This window comes from Ziziphus jujuba, chromosome 12 (assembly GCF_031755915.1).
Source record: "Ziziphus jujuba cultivar Dongzao chromosome 12, ASM3175591v1".
Taxonomy (NCBI): domain Eukaryota; kingdom Viridiplantae; phylum Streptophyta; class Magnoliopsida; order Rosales; family Rhamnaceae; genus Ziziphus; species Ziziphus jujuba.
The window spans coordinates 117135-136880 of NC_083390.1; the positions used below are offsets into that span (position 1 = coordinate 117135).

General features: G+C 35.8%; 2 protein-coding genes across 4 annotated transcripts; both read left to right on the plus strand.

The window, feature by feature from the left end:
• The first annotated feature begins 3756 nt into the window (after positions 1–3756).
• Positions 3757–8330, plus strand: LOC107428108 (protein HIGH CHLOROPHYLL FLUORESCENCE PHENOTYPE 173, chloroplastic). 3 transcript variants are annotated; one of them, XM_048462408.2, is made up of 12 exons: positions 3762–4614; positions 4765–5182; positions 5313–5388; positions 5583–5718; positions 5836–5940; positions 6339–6419; positions 7155–7244; positions 7347–7412; positions 7518–7574; positions 7719–7796; positions 7880–7927; positions 7996–8330. In XM_048462408.2, the coding sequence occupies exons 1-12, from the start codon at positions 4018–4020 to the stop codon at positions 8095–8097; spliced, it is 1854 nt and encodes a 617-aa protein (XP_048318365.2). In that variant the 5' UTR covers positions 3762–4017; the 3' UTR covers positions 8098–8330. The 3 variants fall into 3 exon arrangements, with proteins under 3 accessions (XP_048318367.2, XP_048318365.2, XP_048318366.2); XM_048462409.2 differs by having other exon boundaries at positions 3766–4614; positions 8026–8330; XM_048462410.2 differs by lacking the exon at positions 5836–5940 and having other exon boundaries at positions 3757–4614.
• Positions 8331–8888: 558 nt separating this feature from the next.
• Positions 8889–9990, plus strand: LOC107428075 (uncharacterized). Its single transcript, XM_025078307.3, has 3 exons — positions 8889–9506; positions 9649–9693; positions 9818–9990. Exons 1-3 carry the CDS (start codon positions 9037–9039, stop codon positions 9873–9875), a joined length of 573 nt encoding a protein of 190 aa, XP_024934075.2. The 5' UTR covers positions 8889–9036; the 3' UTR covers positions 9876–9990.
• Positions 9991–19746: the final 9756 nt, after the last annotated feature.

Sequence of the window (19746 nt, forward strand, 5' to 3'; positions counted from 1 at the left end):
TGGACTACACAATTTTGTATATGCTTATATTTTTACATACTGTAGAAAGGTTAAAAAATAATCAAGTGTTATTATATAATATGATCCCCAAAAAAAAAAAAATTAAAACCAACATTGGCAGTGCCCCTCTTGAAAAAATTCCTGGGTCTGCCACTGATCTTACCCATCAATAAACATTCCACTCCCAGATAGGGCCTTGTGTCATGAAGCAAATGTGTAACTTCCATGGAATCACTATTTCCCTGCCACTAAAACCAGCTTGCAAGCAAAAGGATATAGCCTCATGAACAGCTAGCAACTCTGTTGCTAAAACACTACGTAGCTGAAAATATGGCTTAACTAAAGCTACCGTCATTTTCCCCTCACAGTTCCAAATGATCACTTCCACCCCAACTACACGATCTGCAGCTGAAGTAGCCTCATCAACATTGATTTTATACATCCCTTTTTGTGGGCGGAACCCAAGACCTCCTCATGTAACTGTTGGCGTGAAAACACTGTACTACTCGACCATTTGAAGCTTCAACAAACTCCAAATGCAGATCTGCTACTCCTTCAAGTAATAAAAGCATCCTCCTTGATCTTACCCTCATGTGGACACACATTGCACCGGTTCCATAATGCCCAACAGATACACACAAAATGCCTTTTCTCTGAAACGTGGACAACCTTTCCATTGTAGCAATCCTAAGGTGGGGCATAGCTAAGAACTTTAGGGTGAGAATTGAGAAGTAAATTATTTTCTTTGAGAAAATTTAGTATCTAAAATCAAATTATTTTAAAAATAAAATAAAATGTTTTTCGTATACATTTTTTTTTTTTTGAAAATAAATAAAACAAGCTTAAATAAAGGAAGTACCTTAACGTTTTCTAAGACAATATTTATGAATCAATTTTGTAAGATAAAAATGGTATATTTGATTTTGTATTTTTAAAATTTAAAAACATGTTTAGTAATATATTGCAAAACTATTGTTTGAGAATGAAAATGATAAAATTATGTCTCGTAAATGTAACTACAAGATATATCTATATTGCAAAACTATTTAAAATAATAAATATTTATCAATATCTTTTTATATATTTATTTTCAAAATTTTTCAAATTCATGTAAAACTTCTCTTGAGTGTTTTCTAAATTCATCTATATTTTAGAGAATGTTTTCAACATTTTCAAGTCCTAAATTTCAAAAGAAGCTACTAAACACATTTTTGATAATTTTTCAATTTGCAAAATAAAAAATCATTTTGTAAAGCAGTTCACAACAAACCCTAAAAATTACTTAATTTATTGATATAAGTAAAAATATGTTAGGAAGAGAAAAATACTATTATATATATATATAATGTTAAGTTGTTAGCGATCATGTAAAAAAAGTAAGATTTTTTTATATCTTTTATTTGTCAATATAATAATAAAATACTTTCATAGTCTTATATCTTATAAAAAAATATAATTTAAAATAAAAAATTATTACCTATATGATTGGTCACCAAATTATTATTTTAGTTGTTTTAATGAGATAATTGCAAACTCTACATATTAATCATAAAAGCTCAGAAAGTATAGGATCGGAGTCAAATATGTAAAATATAAAATACAAAGCTTAAAATATATTAAAATATACATATGGCAAAAAATAAAAAATTAAAACGGCCACCTCAGCCCAAGAAGACATCAACTTTCTTCCAAACACCCTTAGCTTTCTTCCATAACACGCTGAAACACCCCACAAACACCGCTCTTGATAATTTTCTTTCTGTACAACCATTTTCCAAAACTCCTCGTCCACAGAGTAGGCTATTCCACAAATGAGATCGAGGGCCTTCTACCTCTACCCGCCTCCATGAAGGTGCAATCCACAAAATATCTAATTTTAAGCTCGCGGCAAGCCAAACCAGCATGATTTTGAATTTTGAATTTAAACTCCTATTGTGTTTGGCCAATAATGCTTGATTGAACTCTTCCAATGACTGAAAACCATCCCACCAGATGATTTCGATTAGCATCCCTTGTCTCTTCAAAAAAAAAAAAAAAAAAAAAAACTTCGTTGTCTCCCATTTTGCCCTATCAGAACCTCATCGCCATAACTCTATTCAATTTTTTGATTACACATTTAGGAATGCGAAAATAACCCATCGAATACTTCGGTATAGATTGAACTATTGCCTTAATCAAAATCCCTTCACCTGCCTTTGACAGCAATATCTCCTCCCACCTCTTCAACTTTAGCCCAGGCCTGATACTTCAACAATTGGAAATGCTTGGATTTGTTCCTCCCAAGAGTACCAGATGACAAATCCAAATACTTATAATGACCCATTGTACTACGAATATCAAAGAGTCTACCAACCATCTCCTTAACATCTGGCTGTGTAGTTGGGCTAAAAGATGTCATTGTTCTCCAAAGATTAATTTGTTGGAGAACAAATTAATAACCCTCACACTCAGAAACAATAGTTCTAGCAAACAATACACTGTCAGTATTAAAGTAAAGACAAGATACCTCTAGGCTGTTACTAGAAACCTGAATGTTAGATAGGAACCATCCTTTTCTACTTTCTTTGGAAGATTGGAAAATCCGTTCACACATATAAGGAACAAGTATGGAGATAAAGGATCTTCTTAAAATAAAAATGATGGTTTTAGAATGATATTGCACGTTTACATACTTCAGGGGATAAGGGTCAATTCAATACTATACAGGGTAAAGAGCAAAAAAAATCGAAACTACAAGGGATTTGGGCGGTTTTATATTTGTACGAAAAAATGAAGTAGTTTAATATGTCTTTTATAATTTTTATAGTCTATAATATTGATGCAGCACCAATATCCTAAAGCCAAGAATCTTTACATTATGATTTTTTAACTATTAAAGTGATGTGTACTGTATGCGAGAAGAAGATTGTCATTTCATTAATTGAGGTATAATCGTAATGAATATATATATATATATATATATTTTTTTTTTTTACTATACCTTAAAAGTTCAAAAAACAAACGACGATGTAAAAGATAATTTTTAACACTGTAGCTTAAAAGAAAAATAGAAATTTAATGAAAATCTAAAGAATTATTGCTTGGAAAAGCAAATATAAAAAGAAAAAATTCAAATTGCACCGCCAAACAAATGGTATACAATTTCATTACATATTTAGTCGTTTACTTTTATACAAAATTAATATGAAATGCATTAATTGTGCAGCCAAACATTTTCAAAGGTATTATAAATAATGCTATATAATAATTATAAAGATGTTCCAAAATATCTAATTAAACATTTTCGAATTCAAAAGTTTAAGCCTAATTACTCGAAAACATATTATTTTCCAAATATATTAATAAATATATGATTAAACAATTTTAAAAGTGTTTAAAAATACACAACTAAATATTTTTAGAATTATTCAAAAGTTTATCAGCGGATACTCTCCGAATACATTCTTTGAAATGCTCGACAGCATGAAAAGTACTAGGAATTGGTTTGTTTTGCAAATGTGAAAAGAAAACCAAAAAAAAAAAAAAAAAAAAAAAAAAGAAGGTTGTTGGTGGAGTAAAATAGTTGGAGGTGTTATGAGGAAAATTTTGTGTATTTTATTAATTATACATAAAGAATGCAATTGTGTTCGTAGTGGTGGAATTGTGAAGAGGATTTCACTAACAAAAATTACATGACTTAATTTGTATTAAAAGCCTTGAAAACTAAAATGGACTATGTATCAATTTGTAAACACGTGAGAAGGAATGGAAAAAGAGCGGTCTACGTGGCTGTCTGGCCATTCGTAGTTGCAATAGTATTTTGCAGCCGCAAATTAATATTTGTGGTGGAAAGTGAAGTGCATCTTCATCCTTCCTCCCTTCATCCCTTGTATTCATGGTTTTGATCATTGGTAAAAACAAAAATCATTTCTCAAAAACTCTCACAATCACTGTCAGAAGCATAATCCATTAATCTCTAATCCCATTGGAGAGAAAGAGAGAGAGAGCGAGAGAAAGAAAATCAAAACACTGGTATTCATGGCGGCGGCAAGCGCAGCCAGTGCCATCAGTTTGAATAGTAACAGTGGCAGCAGCAGCAGCAATGGCAATCCCATTAACAACAATAGCAAAAACAGCAAATCCCAAATTATGATACCCATACACGTGTGGCCAAATCCCAATTCCCGCAGCTGCCAGTGGCAATCGTCGTCCTCGCGTCGCTGGGTTCCTCTTTCTACAAAGGCGGCTGCTAAAGATGACAAACCAACCAAAATCACAGCAGATGCAGATGCAGATGCAGATGCTGATGCTGATGCAAATGCTGCCAAGCAAAAAAAGCAGATGCAGCAGCGTAACAGGCTGGAACTTGAAGACGTGAACCCCGTGGGACTGGGACGCAGATCGCGACAACTGTTCGACGAGGTATGGCGCAAGTTCTCCGGGCTGGGTCAGATCTCCAGCACCAGCCGTGCCGATGAAAGGGATGCCCTCGACGCCCTCCTCATCAGGGAAGGGCCACTCTGCGAGTTCGCCATTCCGGGCGCCCAGAACACCACCGTCCTCGTCGTGGGTCCCACCTCCCGCATCGGTCGCATTTTGGTGCGCAAGCTCCTTCTCAGAGGCTACACAGTCAAGGTGACTGGTTCAATTTCAAATTTCATCACCATCAATTATCAATTTATTAAATTTATAAATTTAATCACAAATAATATATATATATATATATATTTTTTTTTTTTTTCAAAAAAAAAAAAAATAATAATAATAATAAATTTCTATTTATAGGCGCTGGTGAGGAAGACCGATGGGCAAGCTGAGGAGATGCTTCCGAGGTCGGTGGAGATGGTGAAAGGGGATGTAGGCGACCCCTCCTCCCTCAAGGCCGCCGTGGAAGGCTGCAACAAGATTATCTACTGCGCCACCGCCCGCTCCACCATCACTGGCGATCTCTACCGGGTTGATTACCGTGGCGTTTACAATCTCAGCAAGGCCTTTCAGGACTACAACAACAAACTTGCCCAGCTCCGAGCAGGCAAAAGCAGCAAAAGCAAGCTCCTTCTTGCCAAGTTCAAGTCTCCTGATTCTCTCCACGGTTGGCACGTTACTACGGGCACCTACTTCCAGGACGTCATTGCTTCCAAGTATGATGGAGGCATGGATGCCAAGTTTGAATTCACCGACTCTGGCGCCGCCGTTTTCTCTGGTCTTTTTTACTCACCATCTTTAAATTTTTCTTTTCTTGTTATAATTTTTTCATATTCATATTCAATTTCAATTAATCTAGAACCACCACTGAGTTTGCTCCACTGCATACCATTACAATGTATGTATAGGTTACGTTTTCACTCGTGGAGGGTATGTTGAACTGTCAAAAACGCTTTCACTCCCTCTTGGTCGCACCCTTGATAGGTTGGTATTGTCTATTGTATGATTTTTTTTTTTTTTCCTTCTTTTTTTCTTTTCTTTTTCTAGATGATATACTAATAAAAATAATTCCAAAAAAAAAAAAAAAAAAAAAGACTATCAATCGTCAATCATCAATCATTCTCTGATGTATTGGTCGTAATTAATTAGTACTTCCATTGCATCGTTGTTATTGTTAGGTATGAAGGTCTTCTTCTCTCTGTTGGTGGGAATGGAAGGTCCTACATTTTGATTCTTGAAGCTGGTCCTACAGCTGATGCATCTCAAAGTAAATTGTATTTTGCCAGAATTAGCACCAAAGCAGGGTTTTGTAGGGTAAGCTTCTCTTCCCTTGCTTCTGATTGCTGGCCTGCTTTCCTTAATTTGCTTCATTTGATAGTTACTTTTTCACTTCTCCTTATATGGTTCTTCTATTTGAATAATACTTGGCAGGTGCGGGTGCCATTTTCTTCATTCCGCCCTGTCAAACCAGATGATCCACCATTAGACCCTTTCCTTGTACATAAACTGACCATACGTTTTGAGCCTCGAAGACAGGTTTCTCCCATTACCCTGGTGGACTATCTTATTTTACCCTTCACTGCCCTGTTACAGAATTTTTCGAATCCATACGAGATTTCTCAGTTTAATTTTTGTAGCAAACTTCACCTACTTTATATTGAGATGTCACCTTCATCTCTTAGAAAAAATTGAGTATAAAATGTTTTGCACAATTTTTTTAGGATTTTGAAGAATGTTTTATACATGGTAATTATGACTCATGAAAAATTCAATGATACATATATATATATATATACAATTATGCAGACATGAAATACATGCATGCACAGATATCCTTTTATATAGCTGTATGGTCACTTCTCCTGATGCTGGTTCCAGCTTTGTAAATAATATATATCTCCTCCTTAGTGGATTCTATCCATTATCTGTTACAGAGACCTGTTGAAGGGCCTTCTGGAGTGAAGCAAGATCCAAGAAGCTTTACACTTATATTGGAATACATAAAAGCTCTTCCTGTAAGTGACTTTTATGCATTGTTACCATCTCCATTTGTGGTGGTCCCCATTAGTAGTTTGATTTTAATTTTGGTGATCACTGCTTGTACATGAACTGACTAAGATTCATGTAATTGCTATTCTTATAACAACTGTTTTTGCATAGTTCTTCCCCCCCTCCGATAAACTGCTAGTTAATGGTGTCTTGAATTATATTTACTCAACTTTTTTCTGAGACTAAGCATGCTTTTCTGTGATGACTTTAATGCTTTTGACGCCTAATTACCATCTTCACTGCAAGTGCGAGACTGAGAGAATTCATGGAACAACTAATCCACAGTAAAAATGCATGAGAGTATTCCTGGTCGTAGTATCTTCTTTTGTAACATTGAGCAATGAATTTTATCCAGTACTCAACTAAGTTGACCTATTGTAAAACTGGTTGACTCTTAGTTAAGCAACTTTCCTTCAGAAATTAAAGGTTCTATGAAATTTTTACTTTTCTAATTATTCGAAAACTAAAAAATTCATGGATTCAACAATTAACAGTTTCAAGTATGGAAAATCATTTTTTTCCCATGTGGTAGCAATGTCTGCAAAATTTATATAATCATTGACAAAATATTTTTGATCTAACAAGAAACAAAAAGTTATTTGATTTGTATGAACATATGGATGGTAAAAATTTTTTACGGCTACATGTTTTAAATATATGTTTCATCAGTTTCTAATAGATATGGAACTGATCTTCTGCAGTCTGGGCAAGAAACAGACTTTGTCTTAGTTTCATGTACAGGATCAGGACTAGAACCTACCAGAAGGGATCAGGTCCTTAAAGTCAAGAGGGTTAGTTCTTTCTTCTATTCTTCTACCAAATAGTTACTTCATCCTTTTGCACACTTACTATATGGCTTGAACAAATTATACTTTATTTTGCAATTTTTATAGACTGGGGAAGAGTCATTAAGAAGATCAGGGCTTGGATACACTATCATTCGTCCTGGTCCCCTAAAGGTAAAATGTTTAAACAGTTTTACACATTAACACATACACATTAACACACATTTACACACACTCATGGAGAACCAAGGAAACAGACTTAATTTCTGATATGTGCAGGAAGAACCTGGTGGGCAGCGTGCACTCATATTTGATCAAGGAAACAGGATTTCTCAGGTTAAAATGATCTATTATTAACAAATCCTTAATAATGGTTGGATTTAGATAACTATGAGAAAATTTTCATAATGTGAATGAATCTTATAGCTATTACATAGAAATTACTCAACTTCCAATCTCAATTGTTATTCATGAAATCAGGGCATCAGCTGTGCCGATGTGGCTGATATCTGTGTGAAGGCATTGCATGATTCAACAGCCAGAAACAAGAGCTTTGATGTGAGTAGCGCTATTTTGGACTGTAATTAGTTTTATTCAGAAAGAGATAACTCTAATGTTATATTTATTTATTTTTTATCCAGGTATGTTACGAATATGTTGCTGAGCAAGGGAAGGAACTGTATGAACTGGTAAGAAACTTCAGCGTAGCAGCCTTTTGGTTACAACTCTCTCTATCTTCTCTCACTTACGGTCACAGCTTGCAACTTTGTGCATGTTGTCTGCGCAGGTAGCACATTTACCCGACAAAGCCAATAACTATTTGACACCAGCATTATCTGTTTTAGAGAAGAACACTTGAGAAATATCATCACTAGCTGCGACTCTGATATATTGATCCATCGGATATGGTGTATATGCATCTTCTAGAGATATATTCTTTATGCTATTCATCTAGATACAGTAATGAAGTTTATTCTTTCTGAGAAATCAATGTAAGATTCGAATACTGTGTTGTGGTAGATAGGCAAAAGTGTAACATATTATGTATAAAACCGCTGCTTCAATGATATGTATAGTGGTGTTGTCTAACCATACGTTTGGGAGTTAAAATAGTTATGCCTTGCTGCTGCCTTCCTGCCACGGTGAAAGCATTTGAGCTTCGTCCGAAGCGAACGGGGATTAATAAACGCTATACATGCCAAACTTAATAGTAGGATTTGAGCTTTCTTCAAAAAATGAAGCTTGTCTCTGAAGAACCAAAATGTTTGCAAATACACCCATTTATAGAGAATTATGTTTATTGAAAACATGTTTCCAATATAAAATGAAAACGAGCTAACAAATCAATTGCTGAGGGTGTCATTTTAATTAACTTTTTAAATGTAAAAGTCAAGTCGGCAAGTAGCAATTTTGGTTGTATATAATTTTGTCTTAATGAAGGATGTTGGGCATTATATATAATCCGGTGGATGACAAATTTCTACCACATGCACGTGTGTAAATTGTCTCACATCACTCAGTAAAATATATACATATGTGTATATATATATTTGTTTGATTGATGTGTAGAGTAGTATTTATATGGTTGGACGAGAAAAATAGAAATCATGAGGTGAACACACGAGACACGTAGATGGAGTGTTTTGAGACTGGAAAGCAATCGAGGACCCCATCATCCCCGGCTGGGATGGGATGGACCACATGCATGCTGAAGGGATAAGGAAAATCACATCCCGTAGATAGAAAAGAAAATGGATTGAGAGCTGATCGATAAGGAAGAATTCAAAGCACAATAAGAATGTTAAATATTATTCATCACGGGGCACTTTGTAATAGAAGCACCTCAATAGCAACAGGAACAGGAATAGGTCTGGGAAATGGAGGAGGAGCAGTAGTAGTTAAGACTAAGAGCGGCAAGAGAAGCAGCGCCTGCAGCAAAGCTAGCCATAGGGTTGGGCTTGGGCTTGTGCTTGCTGGTACAAGTGCTAGTGCGGCTGGGATTGTGGTTGCAGTGGCAGTGTTAGCTTCGTGTTTTTCATGTTCAACATTTACAGCAGCAGTATTGGCACTGGACACTGCCACAGAGACCGAGTCCACAGATACACTATCCAATGTTCCCCAGACACTTTCTGGGGATGATTGCAAGAAGCCGTTAAGAATCCAACGTCCCAAATCAAAAAAAGCAGAGTCTTGCACCATCAAGTGCCTCACTACTTGTATCCGAGGTGGACAAGGCTCCCCTGGTGAAGGCCCTTTTAACGTTAGGAGGTACCTTTGTCCTTCGATTAATTATTATCATTAATTTCTTTTGTATATATGCATATGCTTTTTCTTAATATTATTAATTTATTCTTCTAAATTTATATATATATATATATATATATATATCTTTTCTTTGCCTCAATGACAGGCCTCTTGTTGTTTTCAAACAAGGGTTTCGAAGCCGTCGATACTGGTATATTTTCATCGTCACTTTAATTTTCATGCTTATAAATGAGTACATATATTTTTATAAGGAAAATGAGAGTGGTGTAGTACTAGTCTAACTTTATGATTTTCTCTTTAATTTGTGCATGCAGTCTTGTGGAATGCTCAGATATCTGTAATTTAATTGGAGATGGTGAAGATGGACCTTAAAGCACTAAATTATTATATTTGTATTGGGCGATTTTGGCATCTTCCATATCTTGTTTATTTATTTACTCATTTAGTAAATTATATATATGTGCATATATGGAATTTTCTTTTTTTCCTCATAATATCTGAGATGAAAATAAGAGAGTTTTTTCATTGATTCCCAACATAACAACAACAACATTTAATTGGCGTGGAACAGGGTTGGGGAACAGGGTTGGGTTATGGGATTTGATTTTTTTTTTTTAAAAAAAAAAATAAACATATAACTTTTATTAAGAAATCAAAGAATTACAATTCCTTCTCAATTGTTGAAAGTAACCAATTCAGAACTTTCCCCAACCAAGAATGAGCACATGACAATGGTAAAGAGTGACAAGCCAACAAATGAGCTGATTTATTAGTTGCCCTAAAATCATAACTACAAGTTATTTGACTATTAGAAGCTGATAAAACTCTAATCATCAATTGAAAAAAACTCAAAACACCCAAAAAGTCCTAAGTTATAAGGTAATTGCCTTCTTGGAATCACTTGAAAGATCCACATCCTTAAAACCTTTTTGTAAGCAGAACTCTAATGCTTCCTATAGCTCACAATTCAATGGCTAATGGAGAAAATATTGTCTTTGTTTAAGACTTTGATACAGCAGCAAGTACTGTACCATTATTATTTTGAAGCAAAAAACCAACACCACTTTTTCTCTTTTTAGAAATAGCACCATCAATATTGCATTTGATTTAACACACCCAAGTTAAAGAGGTTTCCATGTTGTAGATATATTTGAGCTTGAAATCACTGCAGGATGCTGTGGCTTCTAAAAAAGCCAAATGGATATCAACCAGCTGATTTCTTAAAGTCTCAACTGTTCTAGCCAATGCTCCATGTACAAAATTATTCCTTTGATTCCAGATAGCCCAACATAAAATTGCAAATCTTTCTTGATTAAAAGTGGATAATGAATTAAAGACCACAACATAAATCCTTAAAAGAGGTAAATAAAAGTTTGCGTAACTGTAGAAAAAAATCAACCCCTTTCCATATTGATTTAGCATTAGAATATTTCCACAATGCATATAAAATTGTCTCCTCTCTTCTCTTACACAAAGTGCAAATACCATCTGCTTTGATATATCTAATACATAGCAAACTATAACAAGGTAAAGCACGAGAACATGCCCCCCATAAAAAACAACCTAATCTTATCAAAAACTAAAAGGCTTCAAATTGATTTCCACCAAGTTTGTTGTTTCAATGCACTTGGTCCACCAATTTGCCACTATCTCCGTCATTCATCAAATCCAAGATCCAGATTTAACCGAATAACGACTTGAAGCAAAATAATCCCAACATAGCTGATCTTTATGTCCCTGACCACCCACTGGCAACAATAATATAGCAGCAGCCTCATTTGCATAGACTGCATTCAAACTTATTTTTACTTTTTACATATCCCAACTATCAGAAGGAGTTAACAAATCAAAAACTAAAGATTCTTTTGGCAAAGAGTGAGGCAAAAGAATAGATAGCAATGAAGATGTAGCAAGCCAATTATCTTTGTAAATCCCAATAAGCGTCCATTACCCAAGCTTCAAACACAACCTGGCTTCAGGATATCATAACCCCATAACAAACTACTTCATAGATATGAAGGTCTTGATCCTTTTGTATCTTTCATTAAAGAAGTATTAGGAAAACATCTACCTTTTAGAGCTTGACTAGCCAAACTAGAAGGGTTCTTAATTAATCACCAGCATTGTTTAGCTAGGATAACCTGATTAAAATATTCCATATATCTAAACCCAATACCACCCAAAGCATTAGGTTGACAAGGCTGTTCCCAACTCTTCCAATAAACTCCTTTTCGACCTCCTACATTACCCTACCAAAATTTAGCCATTAGATTATTAAAATATTAAATTAGACATTTTGGAGTTTTGAAACATCCCATTGAATAAGTTGGAATCGATTGCTCTATAGCCTTTAATAAAACTTCTTTCCCTATTGTAGATAATAATTTCTCTTTCCAATTTATTAATTTCTTTGAAAGGTGATGTAAGAAGTGAGTAACTTTCATGTTTATTCAGAAACAAAACAGTGTATATATACAAGTGGTGTGGGACCGTTGGTTACAACTGATAAGCTATATACAAAAAAACTGAGCCTAGAAACAAGGGAAGGATAACTATGCTAACAATATAGAGATTACAGTTACTATATTCTATCATGCCCCGGTCTTGTCCAAAACACCAATCTTGGATCGGTTGGAGCAGAAAGGAACTTGAGCCAGAGGTTTAGTAAGGATGTCGGCAAGCTGATCATGGCGTGAGACATGGGCAACCCGTATTGAACTGTCCATAACCTTGTCCCTCACAAAATGGAAGTCAATCCGCACATGCTTCATTTTGGAATGAAGTTTTGGGTTAGCACAGACATAAGTAGTGCTGAGATTGTCGCAGTACATAACTGGGGTGACAATGGAAGGAACTTGCAGTTTCTGAAGAAGATTAACAAGCTAGCAGACTTCGGATGTGGTATGAGCGACGGCCCGATACTCAGCCTCAGTGGATGATCGAGATACGGACCGTTGTTTTCTTGATGACCATGAGACGGGATTGCTTCCAAGAAAAACCAGATAGCCTGTTGTAGACGTTCTATCATCTCTGTCCCCTGCCCAGTCGGCCTCAGAGAATGCATGAAAGGTTAAGGGAGAATTCCACCTGAGATGCAGGCCAAAGCTCATTGTAGCATGTAAGTAACGAAGCAGCCGTTTAACAGCTACCCAATGGACATCGCTTGGCTGTTGGAGAAGTTGAGAAAGTTTGTTGACTGAGAAGGCAATATCGGGTCTGGTTAACATGAGATACTACAAGCCACCAACAATCTGACGATACTCGATTGAGGATGAGAGAGGAGTACCATCGGTCAGGGTGAGAGAAGGAGAGGAAGCCATTGGTGTTGTGGCACCTTTAGCATCAGCCATACCAGTTTTCTCAAGTAAGTCCATGATGTATTTCTGCTGTGATAAACAGAAACCTGAGGCAGTAAGTAAGACTTCAACTCCAAGAAAGTAAGTCAAGTCCCCCAGGTCTTTGAGAGAAAATTTGGTGGACACACCAATGATGCTACAAAGAAATCGATAAAAGATGGATTATTTCCTGTGAGGATGATGTCATCCACATACACTAGAAGATAAAGCAAGCAATCAACCTTCGAGTAAACAAACAAGGAAGCATTTGTATTGTTGGAGACAGAGGACTAAAGGAGAAACCAAGAAAATTGATTTTTATTAATATAAAACAATTGGTACACTCTCACATATAAAGTGAGCAACACACTCACTCACACAAATGAGCAACACACACTAACACACTCACACTCACTTGATTTTTGACTTACACTAGGACACAAAACACCTTTTCACACTCTTCTCACTCAAAGGACACACACTCACACTCACACGTACAGCACTCTCTCTTTTTTCTATTGCTATTGGACATGACACTTAACTCATACATCATCACCTATTTATAGAAGAGAAAGTCGGTTGTGGATACTTCTAGAAATATTTAATTATAGATATTTTTCTCACAACTTCAAAGGCACTAGTTGTTCTCCATTTTTAAAGAGAAAACAAGATAACTCTAGATTCTTCTAGGGAGCTAAGTCGGCATTGATATTTATCATGTATAAGCATTTCGAAATCCGAAGCTGATTAAAAAAGTTTTGAGAGCAAGGAACCATGCCCGTGGGGCTTGTTTCAGACCATAAATGGCTTTCTTCAAACGGCAGACATGAGAAGGTTTGGAGCTATCCACAAAACCTTAGGGTTGATTCATGAAGACTTCTTCCTGTAGAGCACCATGTAAGAACGCATTGTTAATATCCATCTGTCGCAATTTCCAGTTTTTGGCCAAGGTAAGACAACGAATTAGATGAACAGTGGTTGGTTTGACAACCGGACTGAATGTGTCCATGTAGTCAATCCCTGATCATTGGTTGTACCCCTTTGCCAACAACCGAGCTTTGTATTTGTTGACAGAACCGTCAGGATTACACTTGATTCGAAATATCCACTTACAGCTAATGAGATTTTGAGAGGGATGAGAGAGTACAAGCTCCCAAGTAGCATTTTTAAGCAATGCTTCATATTCAACAGTCATAGCTTGTCTCCACTCTGGAAGTTTGAGGGCCTACAGAGGAGTTCGTGGTTCAACTATAATATCAACTGGCTGCACTGAGACAGAATAGAAGTCAGATAACAATTTTGGTTTGAAGATGTTGTTTAGTGCTCTTGTACGCATGGCATGGGTACGAGGTGGGTGAATTGGTGAGTCTCATGGAGATGAAGGAAGTTGCAGATGAGAAGAAGTGCTATCTGGCAGGGGCATTGCTGGTGTGTCGTTCAAATGACTAGATACCAAGGGCGAAACAGATGCAGTTGTGAGTTTAGTTAACTGGGGGTTGTCCCGAGATAGAGTTGGAGTTGAGGCAGAAACGTGTTTGGATGAAATTGGAGAAAGGGATGGAGTGGAAATAGGAATGAGAGTGCGAGGAGAGTCCAATGGAACGTAGGACTCCTGATGAGAAGGAGTTGTGGTGGAGATAGATGACTTAGCAGATAAGGAAGCAAAAGGAAATACACTCTCCACAATTCAACATACCGTGATTTATAAAATTTGTTGGTGACAGGATCATAACAATGATAAGCACTCTGAGAACATAAAGGACCTAGATAGACACACGGTTTGGATTGAGATTCCAGCTTATGACTAGTATAAGGCTTCAACCATGGATAACATAGACAACTAAACACTCTTAAAGACTTGTAGTTTGGTGTGTGATGAAAAAGTCACTCAAATGGAGAAAGATGATTTAATGTTTGGGTGGGAAGTCCATTAATCAGAAAGGTTGCCGTATACAAAAGCATATGACCAGAATTGAGGTGGCAGATTTGCTTGAGTTAAAAGTGACAAGCCTGTTTCCCTAATATGTCTGTGTCGTCTTTCAGAAAAACCATTTTAGTGAGGGGTGTGAGGTGATGTGAGAAAGTGAGTGATTCCATGATCTTGAAAATTTTTTGTAAGTTTTATAAATTCACTACCATTGTCTGAATAAAAGGAAATTAAAGGCAATTGGAAGAAATTGTCAACAATACGCTTAAATTTAATAAAAACTGAAGCTATATCAGATTTCTATTTAAGTGGAAAAAACCAGACATATTTGGAGAAATGGTCAATGAAGAAAACCATCACAAGAAGTTACTGAGGTTGGACCCCAGACATCTGAGTACACAAGCTGGAGAGGTTGTGAGCTAGACATGTAAAAGGTACCAAATGGAAGGCGATGGGATTTATTGCGCTGGCATGGATCGCAGTTGAATCTTGCCGTAGAAGGGAAAAACGAGATAAAACTCGACGAAGGACTGGATGGGAAGGATGCCGAGCCTCTGGTGCCATTCTTGAATACCAATTTTGACACTTGTAAAGGGAACCGGAGAAGATGTGGACATTGTATGCATTGGCCATCCGTAGGTAGCACCATTGGACCCTGTAGAAGCACCTTTCCTGTCGGCAGATCCTTCCGCAAAAAACAAGTGGGTAAGAACTCAATAGAGGTGTTATTGGTTTGACAAAACTTGGAAACAGATAAGAGATTCCTTTTCATCTTAGGAACACAAAGAACATTGTGTAACACAAATGATTTCGAATTTGAGGGAAGCTATGTAAGACCAGTATGAGTGATGGAAAGTTTGTTACCGTCACGAACTACAATCTCATCTGTACCATCATAGGTAGAGTGCATGAAGAGAGTTGTTAGATCTGTAGCAACATGGTGGGATGCACCGGAGTCCATAAGCCAGGGAGAGGAGTTGATGTTTTGTTGATTCAGGTTTCCAAGAATGGAACCTGTGTGAAACGCTTATGGAGGAGGAGGACGAGGATAAACTGCTGCTATGGAGGTGTATGAGTCCACTGCTACCGTAGAAGTGAACAAAACATTGCCGAGTGACCTTGAGTAGAACACAATTGGCATCTGCCTTTATAGTTACTGGTATGAGGAAGAGAACGAGTCTGCGGCATAGAAGAAGAACTAGCAAACCGTTTGGAGTGATTCATGTCAGAACCATATGCTCGAGTGTGATGAGGGGAATCCTTTGAAACTCTGGGAGAATTTGGATGGAGGAATCTAGTGGCTGCATGAGCAGTGATAAGTGGTTCTTCAAACTCAGGATTGAGTCTCTTCTTGTAACTAGCATGTTCAAGTAATTTTTCATAGATCTCTTCAAAAGGAATGGATGTCTCCCGAGATCTGAAAGTAGCGGAGATGGTTTCATATTCACTCGACAGACCATTTAAAATATAGAGAGTAAGATCATCATCACTAATCACATGCCCCATCAATGCAAGTTCATCCGGGGTACTTTTGACATCTGTGAGATACTCCAAGACAGATCGGGAACCTTGGAAGCCAATGACCAGTTCACGAAGCTGTAGAAGACGAGAACGAAAAGGTTTGGCAAAATGAGAGCAAGCTTATGCCATGCTTCTTTGGAAGTTTCAATTTGGAAGACAAATCTGTGAACATCTCGTGACAGAAAGGCTAGAATGGCACTGAGTAAGAGAGAATCTTGTCTCACCCAGAAGGAAAAATCAGGATTTGGTGTATTGTCAAGTAACAAGGGAGAGGGACAGGAAAGGGTACCATCGATGAACCCATAGAGGTCATAGCCAATTAAAAGGGCATCAAATTGTGTTTTCCATGGGAAGTAGGTAGTTTCAGGTAATTTCAAAGGTGCTCGGGTTGCCACATTGATGACAACCAGTGTGCGATTGGAAAAAATGGGTTCGGTATTGATATGTAGAGGACCAGAGACAGATTGAGGTGAAGAAGCCATAATGATGGAATGACGAGAAAAACAATATGGAAAAAGAAAACTCGTGTGAGCAATGGAGCTCTGATACCATGTAAAGAAGTGATTAACTTTCATGTTTATTAAGAATCAAAACAGTGTATATATACAGGTGGTGTGGGACCGTTGGTAACAATTGATAAGCTATATACAAAACAACTGAGCCTAGAAACAAGGGAAGGATAACTATGCTAACAATATAGAGATTACAGTTACTGTATTCTATCAGGTGATCCTTTAACTCAAAATGTCTCGTCATATTTTTACCAACGAAAGTTGGTAAAACCAAATAAGGTCATGACCTTTTCTATCAAGAATTTGAAACAAATTTCAAGCGTCTCTTTCACATTCAAAAGGGTATTAGGATTAAAATAAGCAATGGTTTTTTGTAAGTTAATCCTTTGTTCTGAAGCAACTTCATATTTTCGCAAAATATCTTTAATGGTATCACATTCAACAGCAATAGCTTTAGCAAATAAAACACTATCATCGGCAAAGAAAGGATGAGAAACAATTGGACTATATCAAGAAATCTGAATCTCCAATAAGAAACCGGAATTCTATGCATGTTGAAGAAGACAAGAAAAACAATTTATACATCAAGAATAAGTAAGGTAACAAAGGATCCTCCTGACATAGACCACGACAAGGTTTTAGCAAAACCATGAGTTTCACCATCAACTAAAATAGAATAGGTGACTGAAGCTATGCATCTCATGATAAGCCAAATCCAATGATTATCAAAACCCCCATCTGTTGCATCATAATTTTAATAAAATCTCGTTCAACTCAATCATAAGCCTTATTTATATCTAATTTCAATGCAAGTAAATGATAGAAACCTGATCCTTGAGCTTCAATAGTAAGCATTATCTCAAAAAGCAACCATAACATTTTCCATTATTTGGTTCCCGAAAACAAATGCACACTACTCATTTGAAATAATCTCAAGCAGAATGTTTTTTAACCGATTGACTAAGGTTTTGCTATGATTTTATATCAGACATTACATAAACTAGTTGACTGAAACTCAGATACTTGAGTATGCTCTTTTACCTTCGGTGTTAAAGCAATCAAAGTGTGCTTTATATTCCCTAACTCCCCATTTGACATTCAAAACATCCAAACATGCGGAAGTCACATTTGATCCAACAACCAACCAAAATTTTTAATAAAATAATGCAGGCATACTGTCACATCCCAGAGCCTTTGTTGGGAACATTTAAAAAAGACTGTTTGAATTTCCTCCTTCGTAAATAGCAAACAAAAAATCCGATTCATATAAAATGTTACACAGCCATGAACAGAAAAAAAAAAAAAAGGAAATATATATATATATATATATATATTTATATAGATTTCCTTACAAACATTAGAGCTAGTCAATTTAAAAAGGTCACTATAATCATGCTAAAAAACTTCCCCAATTTTGCTACTACCTTCCACCCATTATCCAGATAAATTAGATATTCCTCGAATAGTGTTATGTTTCCTTCTCCCATTAGCATAATTATGAAAGAAATGAGTATTTATATCACCTTCACAAAGGCAAGTAGCTCGAGATCTCTGTTGCTACATAATTTCTTCCATTTCTAAAAGATCATTTGTTGTGATTCTCTAACCATGAAAAACATAAAAAATAAATACAAAAACAAAGACAAAAAAAACACAAAGATTAAGGGGGAAAAAAAAAAAAAAAAGATAGAAAGATGCATTATTTCGTGCTGAAATCAATGCATAAAAAAACTTCTTTCAAAATTCTTTCTAGAGTTTCTAAAAATTTATATTGTATGTGATACAAGATTGAAAGTCTAACACTTATTTATAGGCTTATGAAGTTGTCTTTTTTTCACAAAACAACTTAACCACCAAATAAATTTAGAAAATAATTAAAAAACCATAATAGACTAGCTTTAGGATATAGGATGGATTCCAAATTCTCTATTTGACAGATAGCTTGAATATTACCATGAGTTGGCCCCTCAAGGTGCAACTTATCCACAGTATCCTTGTTCTGTTTAACCTGAGCTTTAAAGACTAAAAAGAAAGCTTATTCCACTTTTTCAAATTATCAGCACAATTCCGCAACTTATTATTTGTAACACTATATAAATTAACTCGAGTTCTTCCCGTTTGCAACCAAGATGATTCAATATTTGCCAAATAGCTCAGTTCACGTATCCAAGCAACCTTAAAATGAAATCTATAACCAAATATTGATCTTCCAATTATTGATCCATTTTAATTCTCTATCATAAAGTTTTTACTATTCCCACATGATCCTTTTATTTGTTCATATGAATGTAGAGATGTTGATAGAGTAGCTTATAAACTAGCTCAATACGCTGTTTGTTTAAAAACTTTTGGTTTTGAGACTTGCATAAATGAGGGACCTATATGGGATTTGGATAGAAGAGGGACCTATTTGGATCTAATTCTATTCATGATGACGTTTATTCTTCTTGATATTCAGTAATGAAGGTTGCTTGTTTTAAAAATATTATATATTGTTATTTTTGTTATGAAAATGTGGATGCCACCACTAAGTCGAGTATTATTACGCTTTTGTAACCCCTCTATAATGTGTCATTAGTAACATATGCAACCTTCATCTATGTTATTGATTTACTTTCAATGCCCATAAATATCTATTAATACAATATGTAACATATGTCCATGTATGAGCATAAGATAATTCCCTTTCTTTTCTCTAGATTGTGTTGAATCTATATGCCTTATCAACACGAGTCTATCTATTTTATTTTCGATTGAGGTAAGATTATAAATTTGCTACTATTGAGATAGACTGTATCGACTTGTTTGTGTTGAGGTAATTCATTTTCCGTATATATGATTACACTTTGCGTATAATATTATGCATGATTATCTTTTGTACACTAGAAAATTTTTGTTACGAAGTTCTTGGTGGAAAAGAAAACTTTCTTATATTGGTAAAATTAGAC

Excerpts from the sequence above, each read along its gene's own strand:
- LOC107428108 (XM_048462408.2), top strand. The coding sequence starts at position 4,018 with ATGGCGGCGGCAAGCGCAGCCAGTGCCATCAGTTTGAATAGTAACAGT. Across the intron at positions 4,615-4,764 it reads TCAGAGGCTACACAGTCAAG|GCGCTGGTGAGGAAGACCGA; the intron begins GTGACTGGTTCA and ends TTCTATTTATAG. Across the intron at positions 5,719-5,835 it reads CCAAAGCAGGGTTTTGTAGG|GTGCGGGTGCCATTTTCTTC; the intron begins GTAAGCTTCTCT and ends AATACTTGGCAG.
- LOC107428075 (XM_025078307.3), top strand. The coding sequence starts at position 9,037 with ATGTTAAATATTATTCATCACGGGGCACTTTGTAATAGAAGCACCTCA. Across the intron at positions 9,507-9,648 it reads GGCCCTTTTAACGTTAGGAG|GCCTCTTGTTGTTTTCAAAC; the intron begins GTACCTTTGTCC and ends CCTCAATGACAG. Across the intron at positions 9,694-9,817 it reads TTTCGAAGCCGTCGATACTG|TCTTGTGGAATGCTCAGATA; the intron begins GTATATTTTCAT and ends TTGTGCATGCAG.